This window comes from Pseudorca crassidens, chromosome 7 (genome assembly GCF_039906515.1).
Source record: "Pseudorca crassidens isolate mPseCra1 chromosome 7, mPseCra1.hap1, whole genome shotgun sequence".
NCBI lineage: Eukaryota > Metazoa > Chordata > Mammalia > Artiodactyla > Delphinidae > Pseudorca > Pseudorca crassidens.
In genome coordinates this window covers 31972205-31993046 of record NC_090302.1, presented here as the reverse complement: position 1 = coordinate 31993046, position 20842 = coordinate 31972205, and the positions used below count along the sequence as shown (strand labels likewise).

The 20842-nt window shown below is 39.3% G+C and overlaps 2 protein-coding genes across 6 annotated transcripts in view; one reads left to right on the top strand and one right to left on the bottom strand.

The window, feature by feature from the left end:
• Window positions 1-18143, bottom strand: part of ERP44 (endoplasmic reticulum protein 44) — an 88130-nt gene extending 69987 nt beyond the window's left edge. The window contains exon 1 of the mRNA XM_067743825.1: window positions 17846-18143. Coding sequence (XP_067599926.1) covers window positions 17846-17902 — 57 coding nt within the window. The 5' untranslated portion in view covers window positions 17903-18143. The remainder of the gene's footprint in view (window positions 1-17845) is intronic.
• A 125-nt stretch (window positions 18144-18268) lies between these two features.
• The window catches only part of INVS (inversin), a 142073-nt gene continuing 139499 nt past the window's right edge, over window positions 18269-20842 (top strand). For all 5 annotated transcript variants that reach the window (XM_067743814.1, XM_067743816.1, XM_067743813.1 and 2 more), the window contains exon 1: window positions 18269-18454. The gene's annotated coding sequence lies outside the window, so the exon portion shown is untranslated. The remainder of the gene's footprint in view (window positions 18455-20842) is intronic.

Here is a 20842-nt window from a genome sequence, read left to right as displayed (position 1 = left end):
GTTAGGCTGGGGCCAGAATGTTAAGGAAAAAACCAAGGTGTTAGCAGAGTTAAGTATAATACCCTTGAAAGCCAGATAGAAGAACTGATATCTGCTGTAGCAGAAAGTAAGAAGCCATGGGAGACTTCTCAGTAAGGGGGGAGCACTAACCTTTAAGTCTTGAAATTACTGTGCTCCTCCCTTTACTGGGGAGAAGTAAGACTATACAGCTAAGACTGAAATGGTAATACAAGGAAGGAAGGGAAACAAGGCCCTGGACTGAGGTGGGGAGATTTGGAGAAATTTTCAAAAGAAAGACAAATGGGTCATGGTGACAAACTAAAGGGCTGCAAAAGTCAATGAGCCAAAGCTATAAACCTAGGTGACTAGAGGAACTGAAAGGAGAGTAAGACTATTTTAGAGAAAGAATTACTATGCAATCATTGATCTACTTCAATTTCACTAGTTATATGCCTTGCCCAGTCAATGAGAAAACAGCTGACAGAAGATGAATTGCCTTCTACCAACTAGCAGAAAGTCTGGAAACTATATTTGACTACTTTTCACACCAAGCACTAAAACACCAAGAAAGCAACTGCGCCCAAGGCACTAACAAAACACTAAAAGACTCCCAAGCTACTCCAGTCTTTAGCGGCAATAGGTAAGGCTGTGAGTTAAAATGACTGGATGACAAGATGTGATGGGAAAGGAGAAAAGAAGCTCTCAGACAGTACATTTACCTCCTTACTGTCCTTCTGTCACTTAAATGTAGGCCATTTCCCTTTCTCCAGCCAGTGAGGGGGAGGGGGGACAGAAAGAGGAACGGAGAAAGAGAGAAACAGAGTGAACCACCAGAGCATAAAAGAAGCAGGGGAAACACTACTTCAAGAAGAAACAGGGTACTTAGAGTGAAATTTTATAAGGGTATAAGTGAGAGACTTACCAAAGGGTAGTCTAGTTCACAATTAGGAGGCTACTCTGACCTAGGGAACACATCACAATCATCATTTTTAAACAGTTAAATCATGTCTGGTAGCCACCAGTAAGGCAGATACCAGCTCCTCTACTTAAAACACTTTCAATCTACAAATTTAAAATTTGCTTTCACAAGATTCAAATCAAACAAAATCACATAGGCTCTGCCTGCCACCAACAGGTAAAATTAGCGATTCCTTGTATGATGTGTCACTCTGGACTTATGAACTAGGCATAACAAACCTCATTTCAGAAGCTAAACAGAAAGAGAAATGCTTCTTTATATTTTTTAATGATTTCCAGCAAAAAAAAAAAAGGGACACATTCACATATATTTGGCTTGTATGAATGAAACTGACTTTAATTACCTAAAACAACTTACTGATAGGAATTACCCCAGTCCTGACAATGGGATAATAAACTTTGATAGTAATACAAGTGTCCTGTATTTCTCTTAGAAGAAAATGTGCCCAGAAGACACCCTCGTTCCTTAAACTAAAAATCATTTAAACAACCTGAATAAAAGTGCATTTTAAGCCATTAAGAAAATATTTTCTATCCCATCTTTAGACTATTCAGGGATATTTATTAACTTAGTACTTCAAAGTAATATTCCAAAATAGTATACTCTTGGAAAATCAACTCATATAGGAATATAGACAAACTCTCTGCTAATTTCCTCATATATCACAATCTATTTTGCATTAGAAATAACAGCTAAAGGTGATCAAGGGAAGTTAGTACCACTGTACATATAAGTATTCCCCAAATAATGTAAGCTAAGAAAGACTTACATTAAGGCATCAAACACTACACTTTAAGTACAATTAACTACTTCAGTGATGGTTTCTCTTGCCTCATGGGCCAAATGAGAAAAAGAAGACTGAAAATCTGGTTATTTTGCTACAGAATATTGGATACTTCTCAGAATTAAAAGCTATTTCTTGAGGGCTCATCTTATTATATATTTACCTTAACCACTCTTTTGTTCCAGACAATAACCAGTGTATATGAAGGAGGTCCTTATAACAGTGTTGTGGACTGGAAAACACAATTTACCCTCCTCTTCTAACCAAGTACCCATCTTCCCAATGGAAGGTGATGGTAGATGTATTCATGAGATTAGAAAAGGAAAACCGTACGATGAGCTTTTCTTGATCCAAGCTGAAATTCTCATTATAAACTACCTTATATGCCAATAGGTTCTTACCAAATACCTTCATCACAGTATCTAAATTCAAGATCTGTTATATCCTCAGTTTTCATCAAATCTATAAGCAGATTTAGATTAATGGCCAAAACTTATTAAAGTAGTAGATATCATACATGCTTATGTGTAAATAACCTCACACCTCACTGGAAGCAATATTTAAGGGATAACTATGATATATGTAAGTTAAGCTTATAGGAACATATGAAACTATATAACCAGCAATTTGAAATCTTCCACACTTACACAAATAGGATTTTTACATTTGCATCTTTTCAGTGACCAAAATACGCTATAATTCATCTTCTCTTCCCTAACTAAATTCTACTAGAGAAAGATTATATATTTCTAAAGAATCATCATCATTTTCCAAATATCTAGTCAACTGCAACAGTCAGGGATGTATTTTTTGAATGTACAAAGTAAAAGAAATGATGCCTTTCTATGTAGAACAAATGATATCTTTCAAATAGCAAAGCATAAAGCATGTTTCCCACTTTCATTTATACCACTTACAAGAATTTATTTGCTTTTGTATTAAAGGCAGAAATGCATATCAAGTTAGATTTTTATTTTTATCAATCACAGTTACATTTGTCACTATTTTGATAAGACTATGCCATAACTTACCAGGGGAAAGAGACAAGTTGATAAGCACTTTAAGAAACCACTAATATTTAGAATCAGACTTTTAAAATTAAAAGCCTCATCCATTTACTCATTTCAGAAGGTCGAAAAGGCACTAGAAGCACAGAGAGATTGTCAGAACAAGCGCAATCCTCCTCCAAGGTACTTCTTCCATCTTATAATGACAACTCTATCCACTTGGCAACCTTTCCTTCTCTATTCATTACCTTACAAAACAAAAATCTCTTCTATACGCCAGACATGATGCAAAGTACTTAATATACATTATATCTTAATCTTACAACCTTGCAAAATAATTATCCCCACTTGCAAAATAGGAAATTGGAGGGTCAGAAAGATAAAGAAATTTGCTTAATATCACACAGCTACAAAGAGGTAGAACCAAGAATGAACTAGGTCTTTCCAGCTTCAAAGTCACTCTACTTCTACTATTGTCAGTTATCCCAGAAACTCAGACCCTAGAACTCTTTCCATAATGTATCAACTCTCCCTGAAAGGGATGAACTATATTACATACCTAGGCTTCTGGGGGGAAAAAAAAATCTGAGTAACAAACATATGTTTGAAGCACACAAGAATATTTCAATGTAACAACATATATATTTACTATTTACAAACACATATCTCTTTTACATCATCACATCAACTCTTGAAGCTGAAGTAGGAATTATATTATCCCTATTTTATAAATGAGGAAAATGAAAGTATGCAGTATGTGACATATAGTATATGCAAATATTTGCTAAAGGATTAAGACTCAAATAGGCTAAGTCACTTGTGCAAACTAGTGGCAGAACAGGGTTCAAAACCAGGTCTCTTTTAATTCTAAAACCAGCGGTCTGTACAACAAAATACAACTGTTTTCATCATTATATACTGAGTTTAAGTACAAAACTAAGTACAGTTATAAAACAGAACTAGACAGATAATTTATTCACTTCATGGTCACATTTTTAAGCTGTTTTTGTTAGTATAATACTGACAGTGCAATTATAATCAGAAGACCACAGGGGGCTGGAAGCTAGTCATGCCAGCTCATTACTTCAGTGTACACAATTTTAATACCACAGGGTGGACAATTTGAAAGTTACCCAAAACAGCAAATGTATTCAATCATTCATTCACTCACTGATTCCTTCATCTAAACAACATTTATTGAACACCTATGATGTGACAGAAGTCGGAAAAGTTTAAGTGCCTGCAACGTACCATGGACACGTTCATAAACAGTCTCATTTTGTCTTCCCAGAATTCTTCAAAAGAGGGCTGTATCCTCATTTGAAAGGTGAGAAAAAAGAAGCTCAGAAAGGTTAAGTAACTTTCTAAAGTTAAGTGGTCAAGCTCAGTGCCATTTCCAAGTTCTATGAGTACAAGCACAGGTATACACACAGGCATCATCTTCTGTTCCCACGTAGCTGGCAGTCTACCACTCTACACCACGACCAAACAAGAGTGAGAGCCCAACCCTACATTGTTCAAAACGTACATTTTACTGTTAAAAGTCCTTTCAATATGCACACAAAAGAACTGGAAGGATATTCATTAAAATGTTATCAGTGGTAGGGGTATGTACTTTTTTTCTTCATTATGCTTTTCTGTACCATGAAAGTATACTGCTTTCAGGAATCAAAAAATATGTCAGGAAATCTTTTGTTTTCACAGTTTAAGTTATTACGACTGCAGGTTGTGACCCATCCTGTCACACATAGGGAATATTCTGAAAATAGCAAACTGGGGGAACACTGGGGTAAACAGCCAAGGCAACTCCCAGCAGAGCCAACTGGGCCAGGGCTGAGGAGATCAATATTGCCAGCAACCCTGTTATGGAGTTCTACCTTATTGGGTAAGATCACCCGATTTTTTAAAACAACAAAGCACAGAATAGAAAACAAGAAAAAAGAAAACATCAGCAAACAACATACATAGTAAGTACAGTTTTGGAAATTGTGTTTTAGCTACATGACTTAATTTTTTTCTTTTGTGGCCCAGCCACGTGGCATGCAGGATCTTAGTGGAAGTGCGAAGTCCTAACCACTGGACCACCGGAGAATTCCCGACTTAATCTTCTAATAAGCTGCAACTTCTTCACAGCATGACAGCTATACTGCCCTCCTTGCTGCTCCTTGAATATGCCTGTGACACTTAGGAACTTTGCACTGGCTAATGCCCTTGCCTGGAAGGCTCTTCCCCCCAAGAAATCCAAATGACTAACTTCCTCACCTAGTTCAAGGCTCACCTTCTTGGTGATGCTTACAAACTCCCACTCCCCTGGACATTCCTGATCCTCCTTACCCTAGCTGTACCTTTTCTTTTTTCCATACACACAATAAATTATTATTAAGCACTTAACCTGTGTAATTGTACTAGAAACTAAGATCTAAGAATAAGAAAGCGTGATACCTTTTTAACACTTTTTGTTCCACAAAATCATAGAAGCACGCAAATAACATCTCCTATAAGTCAGACACAAAACCTGTATTATTCCTCAGAGGTTAACAGGCAAGATAACAAAGGTGAAAAGCAGCAGATCCAAGATTTGAGCCCACATCTCTGACTCCTAAATTAAATATTCTCCTAAAAGTCTTCTCTTTAGTTGATATATTTTCAAGTTATTATTAATGGAAAATATTGGGTGGGCCAAAAGGTTCATTTGGTTTTTTCCATAAGATGGCCCTAGTAGCACTTAGTTGTCTTCAACTTCATTCAAAACAATTTTGTTAGATTGTATTGTGACAGCTATCATATCAGCGTGCATTTAAAAAAAGACATCAAAATTGGTAAGTTTTTGTGTAGCCATTTTAATATTGAAGATGCAAGAAAAAAAGCAACATTTTTGGCATATTATGCTTTATTATTTCAAGAAAGGTAAAAACGCAACTGAATTGCACAAAAACATTTGTGCAGTGTATGGAGAAGGTGCTGTGACTGATTAAACGTGTCAGAGTGGTTTGCAAAGTTTTGTGCTGGAGATTTCTCGCTGGACGATGCTCCATGGTTGGGTAGACCAGTTGAAGTTGATAGCGATCAAATCGAAACAATAATTGATAACAATCTTCTTATACCACACAAGAGATAGCCGACATACTCAAAATATCCAAATCAAGCGTTAAAAATCATTTACACCAGCTTGGTTATGTTCATCGCTTTGATGTTTGGGTTCCACGTAAGTTAAGCGGAAAAAAACCTTCTTGACCGTAACTCCACATGTGATTCTCTACTGAAACATAATGTAAATGTTCCGTTTTTAAAACAAATTGTGACGGGTGATGAAAAGTGGATACCGTACAACAATGTGGAACGGAAAAGATCTTGGGGCAGATGAAATGAACCACCACCAACCACACCAAAGGCTGGTCTTCACCCAAATAAGGTGATGTTGTGTATATGGTGGGACTGGAAGGGAGTCCTCTATTATGAGCTCCTTCCGGAAAGCCAAACGATTCATTCTAACAAGTAGTGCTCCCAATCAAACCAACTGAAAGCGGCACTCGACGAAAAGCATCCAGGATGAGTCAACAGAAAACGCATAATCTTCCATCAGGATAACGCAAGACCACGTTTCTTTGATAACCAGGCAAAAACGGTTACGACTTGGCTGGAAAGTTCTGATTCATCCACTGTATTCACCAGACATTGCACCTTCAGATTTCCATTTATTTCAGTCTTTACAAAATTCTATTAATGGGAAAAATTTCAATTCCCTGGAAGACTGTAAAAGGCACCTCTAACAGTTCTTTGCTCAAAGAGATAAAAAGTTTTGGGAAGATGGAATTATGAAGTTGCCTGAAAAATGGCAGAGGTAGTGGAACAAAAGGGTGAACACGTTGTTCTATAAAGTTCCTGGTGAAAATGAAAAAATGTGTCTTTTATTTTTACTTAAAAACCCCAAGGCACTTTTTGGCCCAGCCAATACTTCACTTTACCTCTAGAAGATACTCTATAAGACCAGAGTACAGGCACAATTAAATAATAAACAAACTGGACAATTTCTAAAACAAATAAATAGAACATGCTTTAAAATGTAGCAGTTTTTATAGTTCTAAAGCAAAATTAGGGTATATGAAGCTGTTCATTCAAAGATTAAATAAAGAACCAAGTATTTTGCAACACTGGTACTTGTGTTAATTGTGAACAGATCACAAGACTTCCTATGAGAATCAGTAACCACTCTTTTTTTTTAATAACTTTTTAAAAAATTTATTTATTTATTTATTTTGGCTGCGTTGGGTCTTTGTTGCTGTGCGTGGGCTTTTTCTAGTTGCGGTGAGCCGGGGCTACTCTTCATTGCAGTGCATGGGTTTCTCGTTGCGGTGGCTTCTCTTCTTGCAGAGCACAGGCTCTAGGCGACTGGGCTTCAGGAGTTGTGGCTCGCGGGCTCAGGAGCGCAGGCTCAGTAGTTGTGGCGCACGGGCTTAGTTGCTCCGCGGCATCTGGGATCTTCCCAGACCAGGGCTCGAACCCGTGTTCCCTGCATTGGCAGGAGGATTCTTCTTTTTTTTTTTTTTTTTTTTGCGGTACGCGGGCCTCTCACTGCTGTGGCCTCTCCCGTTGCAGAGCACAGGCTCCGGACGCGCAGGCTCACGGACCCCCAGCCGGTCCACGGCATGTGGGATGTTCCCGGACCGGGGCACGAACCCGTGTCCCCTGCATCGTAAGGCGGACTCTCAACCACTGTGCCACCAGGGAAGCCCCGGCAGGAGGATTCTTAACCACTGCACCACCAGGGAAGCCCAGTATCCATTCTTAGAGTAAATACTGGTGCTAGAAACAGGAATGAGTCAATTTGAGTAGCTGTTTTCAAAGAATTATTTTGACTACAAAAAAAAAAAAAAAATGTAGCTCTTTCAGAATGTGAAGTCATTACAGAAACGTGAGCTTTTACCAGCTAGTTGGGATTTTACTGCAATTGAGCCAGAACCATAGTAATAAAATGAAAGGAATTGAGAAATATCCAAATTTCTCTCTCAGATCAGATTCACAACTGAAACTGTTCTTTACTCACAGATAGACTTTAATGTTGTGTCAGTAATATTTTAAGAGTTGGCATTTCCCCCTACATTTTACAAAACTTCAAATACAACAAAACACCTAAACAGCAGGCATGTAAATATGAGTATCTTGTCCAAAGGGCCAAGAAATTTTAACTCCATTTAATATTTTACCTTATAAACTTATTCACGATCTCTACTCCATCACTAAATCATACTTTCTTCACATTTTGGAATTGGCTCAAATTTAGAAAACTGCTATATGTATTAAAGATTAGCCTGTCTTCATGAGCTCATACAACTTCTGGCCTTTTTAAAGTATGCAGGAAGAGAGATGCACAGTAATTTCTGAGTTTATCAAATTAGAAGATTAAGTTCCTGGCAAAGGTACCCTTCTGATACCTGAGGCAAACAAAATGTATCAACAGGCCATCTTTTTACAGGTAATTTTACTAACTAAAAATGTAGGTACGTACTTAATAAAATTTTCTCTATATCATTTCTAAAAATGAAGACTTCAAAAGGGACTTTATCTATCACAGAGACAAACTGTAGGCCATCAAGACCCAATGTCCCAGTCACATTCCACTGGAAGGTCTGCTAGACTCCTCCAAACAGTCTATGCAATCCTACTCAATTTTCAGTTGAAAAACTAAGCCCTCAAGAAGGAAAGAGATTTGCCCTAAATGACCTTGTGAACTAGTAAAAGAAAAATACTAACACTCCAACTCTTATTTTCAAGTTTTAACTAGTATTCTCTGGTGCCTCCCTAAATTTGCCATTAGGCAACAACCAAAAGCCAAATCTGTGCTAATAAGATTATTGATGCTTTTTTCCAGGTTATTGCTATTCCTTGGACAGGTAAAATATGTGTCCCTAACAAGCCGTGAAACACTATTTGAGGCATTTTCCTCATTCTTTACCTCACCTTTGTCTTGGTTTCTGAGACAGACAGCAAGAGCAAAGCTCTAGACCAGCCCTATCCAATGGCACTTTCTGCAACAATGGAAATGTTTCAGCACCTGGATTGTTCAATACAGTAGCCACTAGTTGCATGTGACTACTGTGCCCTTGAAATGTGACTACTGTGCCCTTGAAATATGGCTACTGTGACTGAGGAACGGAATTTTTTATTTTATTCCATTTTAATGAATTTAAGTTTACAGTACAATTCTAGATAACTATAACTTCCGTCATCATACTGCCTGTGACCCAGTAATGGTTCTTATATCCCTTCCCGCCTACTGAACTGAGCAAAACATTAACGATAGAGTCCCATAGAAATAAAAAGTCCTCCAATTCCTTTTTTCCAGGGTCAAAAATTCTTCTGATTCCTAAAGACCTTTTTCTAAAATCTCTTAAATCCAGTTACCAAAGCTTCCACCACTAGACCCTTATAATCTTGAGGAAGAAATGGGTGAAGTATTGGCACTCTACTATTCACCCTGCAGTTTTCTTTAGCTCCAATACTAGAATGTTTTTCTGAGATGATTTCTTCCTTCATTTTCATTGTTTTTCTCTATTATTTTAGTAATGTTCATGTCTACAAACTCAGGTGCCTAAAATTAGATACATTAAAATATAATGTTGGGGCTTCCCTCGTGGCGCAGTGGTTGAGAGTCCGCCTGCCGATGCAGGGGACACAGGTTCGTGCCCCAGTCTGGGAAGATCCCACATGCCGTGGAGCGGCTGGGCCCGTGAGCCATGGTCGCTGAGCCTGCGCGTCCAGAGCCTGTGCTCTGCGACGGGAGAGGCCACAACAGTGAGAGGCCCGCGTACCGCAAAATAATAATAATAATAATAAAATATATGTGTGTATATATATATATATATAATGTTCAAGGTTCTACATAACAAGAAAATCACAGAGCTAGAGGAAGAGATCTTGACCACAATATTACCGTGGGAATCAAAGCAGTTAGAATTTGACTACAATCTTTACAAGAATAGAACCAAGACCTAAGATCCATGGCATTACATAAGAAACTTCTCCAAAGTCCCTTTTTTGTCCCTCTCCTCTTGAGTGGAGTAATCGGAAAGCTGGTGAGAATCCACTGACCATGATTTTTATTTTGGCTAAGATAATAATGAGCTGTTCTAATGGAAACTGGCCAAAGGGTTTGCCAGCTTCTTTAGGGCCAAGTCTGACATCTGGCCATGTCAGTAAGCCACACAGCAAGACTCCTTAAAAAAAAATGAACCCAAAAAAGCAGGTATCCAATTCACGTTAAAGTTACTGAAGGGTACAAGCCTTCTTATTCATTCCACTCAAGCCTGAAAATTAACCCATCAATTTAACCCTTCAAGGCTCTACTCTTATCTTCCTTCAAGAAGATTTCTCTGTTTCTGCCAATGAGAATAAATTTGCTTCTTTTCAAACATCTACAGCTGTACTTCTCATACTTTAATGGGCATATACGAATCAGCTAGGTACACTGTTAAAGTGCAGATTCTGAATCAGTAGGCCTGGGGTGAGGACACTGGAAGAAGATCCCAGGTGATGCCCAGGCTCACTGCCACATTTCTGTATAGCAAGATCTACAACCCACTTCTACAAATACCTTAAGGGCACCTATCACTTTCATTTTGGAATTCTAATTATTTACATACACATCTTATCTCCCCCACTGAATTATAAATTCCTTGGAAGCATGATATGAATCTCAATTATATTTTTCTTTTCCACAGCAGACAGCAAACAGGCATTCAAACGCTAGGAGTAAAGGAAAGAAAAATACCAAAGAAATAAAGTTCCTGCAGCCTGGGCCATAGGTAGTTCCTCTCTATGGAATCAAAGGTAGGTTAAAGAGCACTGAATTCTGTGAAAAGTCAAACTGTTTTTCATTTACTTGGTTAAATGAAATACAGTGCAGTAATATCAGAAAAGCTGTGGCCAAAGCATGCCACTCCTTACACTGGATAGCAGAGTGATGGGGCACAGACCTGCAAAGCTAGCAGATTTTTGGGGGAAATACCCAATCAAATAATAAATTTATTAATTAAGGGAGTTACAGGAATATCCTTTTTAAAAAACATAATAGACTACACAAAGAATCACTGAATCATCAAATCCAGTAAGTTTAACTTATAGACTAAAAAATTTAGTTAGGTGATTTATCCAAAGATACAAGTATATGGAAGAGGTGGAACTTGTACATAGATGCCCTGACAGCTAGTCCAGTATTCTTTGCACTATGCTACCTCATGAATGGACACTACATGAAGAAATAACACTTTCCATCGTTCTTAAACTGTATCTTGTGAGCACATCTATTCTGAATTACTGGAAGAAGAATGAGTAAACAATTTTTTGAAAAGGGGGCAACTAACATAAACACATACATACTCAAGCAGGAACATAAATGGTTAATAAATATGAAAAAAATCAACTTTGGTTGTAATCACAGAAATGTAAATTTAAATCAGATAATATTTTTGGTCTACTAAATTGGCACAGACTACAAAAACACCCACTGTAACTAGAGTGTAAGGAAGTGGGCATACTCATACAGTTTTGTTTTGGGGTTTTTTTCCAGAAAAATTGCTTTAATTTGTTTGCATAATACCAAAGTGTTTCTCCCTTTTTTAAAAAAATACATCTTTATTGGAGTATAATTGCTTCACAATACCGTGTTAGTTTCTGTTGCACAACAAAGCGAATCAGCCATATGCATACACATGTCCCCATATCCCCTCCTTCTTGAGCCTCCCTCCCATCCTCCCTATCCCACCCAGGTGGTCACAAAGCACCAAGATGATCTCCCTGTGTTAGCTGCTGCTTCCCACTAGCCATCCATTTTACATTTGGTGTGTATATATGTCAATGCTACTCTCACTTCGCCCCAGCTTCCCCCTCCCCGCCATGTCCTCAAGTCCATTCTCTATGTCTATGTCTTTATTCCTGCCCTGCCACTCATACACTGTTGACAGAAATAAATGTCTGTACAACTTTTCAGCAGGGCAAATTTGTACAATGTATCAGAAATCCTAAATAAAAGATATACCATAGGATCTAAGAAATACAATTCTGGAAAATTAACCTGAGGATATATTTGGAGATCTGCAGTGAACATCATTGTATATGTATCATTTGTACATTTTTTTTTAACAATTGTGAAAAGCTGGAGATGACCAATAACCATATTTTATATTAAAAATACCATAATTTATATTAAAATAATAGTATTTTAACAAACGATGAAGTAAGATATAGTGCATCTAAAAGTTGAGCTACTATAGTGTGGAAAATGTTTTCAATTAACTGACAATCAGACATCTTTTCCAAGGCTTTTACAAGTTTTAACCCAACAGAAATATTACTGAATAGAGTAATATATTCCAGTGCTTCTCAATCTGGCTGCATCCTTGGATCAACTAAGGAGATAAAGGGTTAAGAACTCTGTGTCAAAGAATGCAAATGGCCTTTACACAGAAAAAAGCTCATATGAAAAGAGAATCAAGTTAAAATGCACTGAGATAGGGCTTCCCTGGTGGCACAGTGGTTGAGAATCTGCCTGCTAATGCAGGGGACACAGGTTCGAGCCCTGGTCTGGGAGGATCCCACATGCCGCGGAGCAACTAGGCCCGTGAGCCACAACTACTGAGCCTGTGTGTCTGGAGCCTGTGCTCCGCAACAAGAGAGGCCGCCATAGTGAGTGGCCCGCACACCACGATGAAGAGTGGCCCCCCTTGCCACAACTAGAGAAAGCCCTCTCACAGAAACGAAGACCCAACACAGCAAAAATTAATTAATTAATTAATAAACTCCTACCCCCAACAGCTAAAAAAAAAAAATGCACTGAGATACCATTTCTCACCTATCAGATTGACAAACACCCAATCACTTGACATCAACCTTATTAGCAAGGATATGAGAAAAGCCTGTTACATTGTTGGTAAGAACTCAAAACGGCAAAACTCCTTCCACTATCTAGCAACATCTACAAAGTTACAAATACATTTACCATTTGCCTGAGCAACGTCAATTACAGGAATCTATCTCAAAGATACACTAGCAAAAACAGTTTTGCAAAGTAGTTTAACACATTTGTTAAAGCAAAAGAATGGAAACAATAGTAGCACATCTACCCAGAGGAGCAATAAGCAGTTTAAAAGAAATAGGGAATATTTCTATTCTGATCTCTAGGATACACTTTATAGAGTTTAAAAGGGGACAGAAAGAGGTGGAGAGAGAAAGTATGAATAATATGCTAGAGTTTATCAAGGGGAGGGAGAAACAAATATACACAAATATATAAGTGCAAGTAGATTGCTTACATTTTCTTTTTAAAAGGAAGAATTTTAAAAAAAAATTTTAATTTTAAATGTCTCTTATATTAGGAGGAAGTTAAGGCAGTAGAATAGACAGGGATAGAAGTTGGCCTGCTGTAAACATAGTTTGCTTTAAAGATCTGCTTTGGAAGCAGTAAATTTTACATAATTATATATTAGAAGATATTTTTTAAAAAACTGAAAGCTAAATGAAACAAATGAACCTAACCATATATTGAGTTGATGGTTAAGCCCACATAAATTTAATTACAAATTTATAGGGAACAAAAGGAACAGAGAAACATGAAACTACACTATGAGGATCCAATCAGCAATATTCAGAATGTAGCAAATTCTACAGGACAGAGGACCCAGTTTCCCCAACAATAAATTACAAGGGAAAAAAATGAGATGGAGAGTGAGCCTATAGATTTGTAAAGTTTTATAAGACACATATAAGCCTATTGGGATGTATGAACCTTATATAGCTCCTGCTTTGAACGTTCAATTTGTTTAAAAAAAAATTTTTTTTTTCTTTGAAACAGTCAAGAAAATCTGAACATTGACTAGATATTTGATCACATAAAGAAATTTCAGTGACTTTTTCTAGATGTGATAATGGCATTCTGGTTTTTGCTTTGTTGTTTAATTCTTATCTTTTAGAGAGACATACTAAAGAAAAAACAAATGACCTGGGAATTAAAAACAAACAAACAAAGAACAGTGTTTGGATCCCACAGATATAACTAGCCTGATGTAGGGCCTACATATCATTGTATTAAAACTGCCCCAGGCAGTTCCAATGAGCCACCAAGTTTTGTAAACCACTGATCTGGGGCAAGTCATGTCAATAGGATAAATAACTCACTGAGTTATGAATGGAACTACATGTCTCCAAAAGTACTCTTCTTGAAGGTAGGAATCAGTATTTATCATTGGCACTAATGGCTAAAACTGACATCTCTGAATTCTACTGTACTTATTTTTAAGGTACTTATAAAGTTAAATAAATGTTTACTTAGCTCTCTGATTTACTTAGTTTCCTAAGCAAACTTTTCTTGGCTTCTTATACATATTGAACAAACCAGGAGCAATAATGGTAAAAGCCTTAAGGTCCAGGCACAAGGCAATTAGAGCTAGTAACAACTTATGATCTATAAACATAAACCATTAAGTGATTAACAAGAAAGCATTCTCAATAAAACAACTGGAGCAGGTTACAAACCTCTGAAGCACAGAAGGTCATTTAGGCTATATCAGACAACTTCATTCCAATTTAGTCTTATTTCTCTTATCTCACCTTTTCAAAACTTTTGTATACAACCAATGCAGGAAGAACAACTGCTAAGAAATAATTAATTTAAGGGGAAAATGATCACTTTTAATCCTGAATAAACCCATCTCAGGTAGAAAGATAAGCAGAAAAGGGCTAACTAATAAGTAACTGATCCTTTGGTTAGTGATAAATGAAATGTCCATTTAACTTATCCTATAAGCTGCCAAGTAATGACTGTCACAAAGCAAAATGAAAAGATAATGCCGAGGGCTTCCCTGGTGGCGCAGTGGTTGAGAGTCCGCCTGCCGATGCAGGGGACACGGGTTCGTGCCCCGGTCCGGGAAGATCCCACATGCCACGGAGCGGCTGGGCCCGTGAGCCATGGCCGCTGAGCCTGCGCGTCCGGAGCCTGTGCTCCGCAACGGGAGAGGCCACAACAGTGAGAGGCCCTCGTACCGCAAAAAAAAAAAAAAAAGATAATGCCAAGATATATCTGGCTGGGTGCTTTCCTCAAATTCAGGCAGCTCAGTTTTCCTTAAAAGAGCACACAATTGGGAAGGAATTTCCCAATCCAGACATTATATACATGGGGTTTTAGCAGAGAAACCTTGCTGTCTCCAGCATTCCAATCATCCACAAAATATGATGAACAGTTATGGAGGCAGAGATTATACAGTTCAGAAACTAAAGTTGTAATCACATACCTAATGGATCAATTCAAACCATTACAAAAACAATAAATATTCGTGAGGTACAGAAAAGGTATCAGGAGAATTATGCCTCTCTGCATTTGCCAGGTGACTCAAATTTTTCTTCAGATTTATCCAAAATCAGTGCACCCCTATACTACCACACTTTGTCCAAGACATGCTGCAAATTCAGTGGAGTTTAAAAATAATTTAAAGGCAATGGGGGTGTTTCAAAAAGCAAGCCTGAAATAAAAGAACTCATTCTCTAAGACCCTGACTTTAAAGATATCTATACATAAAAGCTCAGGGGGAAAAAGTTATCACACTGAACTTCTGTGTTTAGTTACCCATTCCAGAAAGGCTTTTTAGGCATAGAATGATATGTCCCAACATGCTTTTGACATCAGGGGGAAAAAAAACCACTACCTGCCTGCAGAAGTTTAGGATTTTATGTTCCTGCTGTTATCTTATGAACACCACTAACTCTCAATACATCTAATTCTTTAGGGCTGAGGTAGAGTTTACCTGAAAAAAAAAAAAAATTATTGTGGTAAGAGAATATACGGCTTCTTATAGCAGGCCATTTAAGGAAAAAAATGACCTCAGCTAGGGGGAAACTTGGATATTCAATGGCTGTATGTGGGAGGGAATAAACTTGAAGTCTGAGAGGGGAAGTTGGAGGGAGGAGGAAGAAAGCACATTGGAGAAGATAAAGGGTATATTTTTAGACAGGTGGGATACTGAGTAAGCAGTTTCCATCAATAGAACAGAACTGCCAGTTAGATAAGTATTTCAAACTGTGATCAGACAGATGTTCTATAAATATTTGCTAACTGGTATATGACTATTAAAACTACTTTGGTAAATACTGTGTTCAAACTGAATCTAGCTCGACTTGTAACTCTGGCTTACTAAACCTTTTCTTGGCCTTTATTTTCCAGCATACTAACCTTTACAGGTATTCTCGAAAATGTCTTCTATTCCTCTACATTTACTCAGAGAGATAAGTATACAAAATGTTAACTAGATTTTAAAAGTATTAGAAAAAACTCTTTTCTATGCTTAACAGGGTTTGTAGGTTTTCTATAAAAAGTATGAGTTATTTCAAAATAAATTCTTTTCTCCGTCTTAAACTTAGCTCTACAACCAAACAGTGCATCTGATGTAGTTTTCCTATTCAGTATTTCAACTTTTCTTTCCCATCTCTTAAGATTTTTTGCCCTTCATATTTTTTGTAACCTAAAAGTAATTTCTGGCAAACAACTCATAATTCAGGCCATGGATATGGAAAGATTAGTATCTATTATCCTTAAAGAGAAAGTGGTCTCTGATAACAATGAGTATTATTCCAGTACTGCTAGAAGGAAGAGAGCCACAGAGTATAATGCAATTAACCAAGAAACAGCTCTCTACAGAGTATTTTCCTCTATACAGAAGCCATTCATTACCATATAATTATAAGAATTCCCAATAAGACACTTCATCATTTAACATCACCATGTTTATATGCAACTTTTAGTTCTCAAAAGTACTTTGACATTCCCCTTAGTTTTCATAGCACTTATCCTCTGAAAAGGTCCAAATACTGTGTATGGCCTTTGAATATGACTTGAAAATCACAAAGAAAAGAGAGGGGAGAGAGGAAGGAGAGGGGAGAGAAGGGAAAATGGGGAGAGAGGGAAAAGGGAGAGGGAGAGAGAAACTATTTCAAACACAAATATTAAAAATGTAACGTGATATGGCAGAATAAGCACTGCGAGTCAAGAGATCTGCTTCAAATCCCAGTTCTGCTGGTAACCAGCTATACGCCTTCCTGAGTCATTTAATTATATTTTTTTACATTGTCAAGACTGATTTTGACTTAGTGTTCACCTTAAATTTAGCTTTTTAAAAACCTACTACAATTAAAGTACTTCAAATATCGTATTATAACACTAGCTCAGTTAAAAGTCCATCATTTTACCACCTGGAGTTAGTCCTTTACTTTTGTCTCAATTTGACCTGCAGCCTGGATCACTTAGGCTGCACCCTCAAGATGTATTTGGAGGAAGAGGGACTGTAGGAAGATTCCTTTACAAGATGGGATGGTGCTGAGCCGGTGAGGAAGTTAAGGAATAAGTGCACATGCATGCAGAAAACCTGGTCATTCACAAATCAGGAGCACTGAAGAACAACTCTGTTTAAATTTCGGGAGGTATAACCAGATTTGAGGGCGGCTCTGAGCTGAGGCTTTCTGGTAATCACAGCCTCCACCCTTCAAACCTTTACTCCCCCAGTGGACACCAAACCAATTTCCAGTTCCGGGTTCCCAACCAATCGTATCAAGCCACAACAGAGGGCTCCGCCGACCCGGGCACCGTTTTAGGGCTCCAGAGCGAGATGCACAAGACCCCAGCACCTGTCGGCCTCACATTCTTCCCAAAAAGAGGGGGTGGGAGGGAACAGTAGGTCTATGCCCCGACCTTCTGTACTCAGTCTACCGCAAAGTCCGTGAGCCCTCTGGACTGAAACAACCTCCGAACTCCAGGGGAAGGGGCGCTGCTCGCCGTGACCCTCCCACAGATCCTTCTCCCAGGGCTAATCTCCGGTTTATAGGTCCCACCTCCGACCGTGGCTTCTCAGGCCTCGGGAACCCCGGGCCTGGGAAGCTGACAGACGGATGCCGAGAATGAAGGCAGCGGGGGAGGGTGCACTCCTCGCCACCAGGGGAAAAGATAGGAAAGCAAGGGTAGCGGCAACTGTGTCCCCCTCGGCGAGGGCGGCAGGCCATCCGAATATCTGCCGAAGGGTCTGTCATTCCTTTACTCACCAGGAGCAGCAGGGAGCATCTGAGGTCGGGTAAGGATAGGAAGACGGCAGGACTCATGGTAACGCCGGGGTCCGCGGCAGGGACTGGCGTTGGCGGCTGGGACTGGACAGGGTTGGGTTGGGTTAAGAAAGGGCTGGGCTCCGGGAGCCGGCGGCAGTGGAGGATTCTCCCGGCAGCTGCACCTCGTCCTCTCGACCCGGAGCTCCAGCGGCGAACACCCGGGACAACTTCCAGAGAGGCCTTGCACACCCTCACTTCCGGGTCCTGCCTACCTCGGAGCACATCGGAATATGTAGTCCTGCCCCATTCTCAAAGAGCACGTCATTGGGCACCAAGAACTCTTTTCCCATCAGGCTATCGGCCCTGGTCCACCGAGCCCGCCGCGCGCGGGGCTCTGTGGGATAGAAAGGGCGGAGGGCGGGAACTACAATTCCCAGAAGGCTGTGCGGTCGAGCGTCTCGGGCGGCCTTCCGAGGGGCTCCGCCAGTTTCAGCGTGGTGGGCTCTGTTCCAGCCGGATGTAGTGGCCTGACCTGGCAGGAGGGGCGGCCCAGCGGGGGTCGTGCCTCCTGGAGCCGCCCCCAGGACGTGAGTCCTGGAGGAGGCGAGGGTGAGTAAGAGGGGGCCTGGCTGGGGAGGCTCCTATCGATCTGCACTGCTTGGCCCCTGCCTCAAACTCACGACCCTCCTGTCCTGGGCTGTGGCCTGAACCTCCCATCACTGGCCTCCTCGCCTGCTGCCTCTTCTCTCTGCGCTAATTCTTGCGTTATAAAGCCCGAGCCACCCCTCTGGGTTTCAGTGGAATGTGTCAATGACTTACCCCTAATTGTCTCTTTGGGCTCCTGTAAGGAATAGATGTGGGATGGACTGGGAAAGCACGTTGTAAACTGAAAAGCTCAGCGCGAGAGTGATTGCTACTAATGCATGGATCACACCTGCAGGATAATTTAAAACTTCGTTAGCCAAGCAGTTGAGGAACAACCTGGCTGCCCCCGTTAGCTCTCCAGCCTCATCTACGAACACCCAGCCAGGTCCACGTGCCCCCAATCGTAGCCACACAATTCACAACTAAGTAGCCGTGAGGCATTTAACTCTTCTGTGGTTCTCCCTACTCCTTGCCTTTGCTTCACCTTCCCTGCTGCCCGGAATGGCCCTAACCCCTTCTCTACCTGGATAGCCATCTCAAATGTCGCCATCCCTGAGAACGTCCCAAACAACCAACCATTTGGTCCTAATCAAAATTACTCTTCCTTTGCTTATGACTACAGCACCACTAGTTTTCTATGGTTTTAATTATTAGAGCATTTATTACACTGGCTTGTTCTATAGTTAGTTAATGATGATTATACCTTTGCATTGTATAGCATTTCATAATTAACAAAGTGGTTTTGATTTTCATCTGTAAAAAATTTACGAATAGCATTAGCGCTAAAAAAAAAAAATACGTATGCTTTTGAGCTTAAAAAAAGGAGGGGGGACCTTAAAGAATGGATTTCTCAGGCTGACAAAATTAAACAGTGATGGAGCCAAGATTTTTATTTAGGTCTCCTCTCTCCTAGTCCAGTGTTCTTATATCTATACTACTCAGTGACCTTTCTGACGGAGAGATAGAAATGAGGAATTAAAAAAGAGCAGAGACTCATGAGTATGAACTCATTACTCCAAGAAACTAAACTTTGACCCTGCTCACCCTCTGGACTTAGCACTCAGCCTATGACTTTTCATTCAACAAACATTCACTGAACACTAGCACCTGTTACTGTGCTAAATGCTAAGAATTATGAGATGAAGTATATATAAATATATTGGGCTGGCCAAAAATTTCATTTGGTTAGTGAATACGATTTTCAATAAAGTTCTTCGTGAAAATGAAAAATGCCTTTTATTTGTACTTAAAACCGAACGAACTTTTTGGCCAACCCAATATATAACAGGTACAATTTTTAGTTTATTTTCAAAAGTTTTTTGTGATTCTTATGTGCATAAAACTCTGATTACCTAGAGTCTAAAGTGATAGGCATTAGAGTTCAGTACAGTGCCTAGCACATAGTTGGCACTCAACTTGTTGAATGATCAACTTGGTGTACCAATTTCATGTTTCATATTTTACAGAAAAGCAGAGCTGAGGCAGCCTAAGTGTTCACTCCATATTATTAACAGAACTGGATCTTGATCCCAAGTGCAATTACTCCTCTACCGTGTTTCCACCTCCACCCCTGTTTTGTAGCTTCTTTCAAGTCACTTTAATATAATCCTGCATATGACTGGTTTTTCTGACATGACAGACATGCTCAGACATGACAGAGTCTCTCAAAATGCCCATTTCTGCCAAGACGTTAACTCAGATTGTCAGCAAAATAAAGCCATGAAGAGCTGACTTTACCAAAATTAAGAAAATGCTTTCACTCTAAGGCAGAACTTGAACCAAAAATCTTCATCAATGACAGCCAAGTACTAGCTCATGAGTTGTGATAAATTTATTTTACAAAGCTCTCAGATCCTTGGGAGTCACAGAGATTGGAGTGTCAGTTTCTGGTAAAATCAGAAGAGGGCTTGCTTACCCTTATTGCAGATACTAACTGTAGCTAATTAACAGCTGCTCCCTTTAGATAGGTACGTATGCTCCACTTTGCCATGTTCCCCATGACTCCCCATGTTTCTTGCCCTTGTTACCTCCCTGATCCTTGTAGGCATTCAACTTTGGAACTTTGATATAGCATCTTTGCTTTAGGATGGAAGTTTAAGATCATTGATGAAACTACCCCTCTTTCCTTCCCATCAGATGCTTGAATTCTTCCTGCTGCATTTCTGACATAATCCAGCCTCTGCTTAAACACTCTTATGATAAGGAACTCACTATTTTCCTATGCAGCTAATGCATTTCTAGAAGGTTCTATCAAACCATATGAGACTACCAGTCAAAGCAAAATTTTTCCTTAATGAAAAATGGTTTATCCTAATGATGTGGTTTCCAAGTTACGTTCCTAAGGTCAAGATC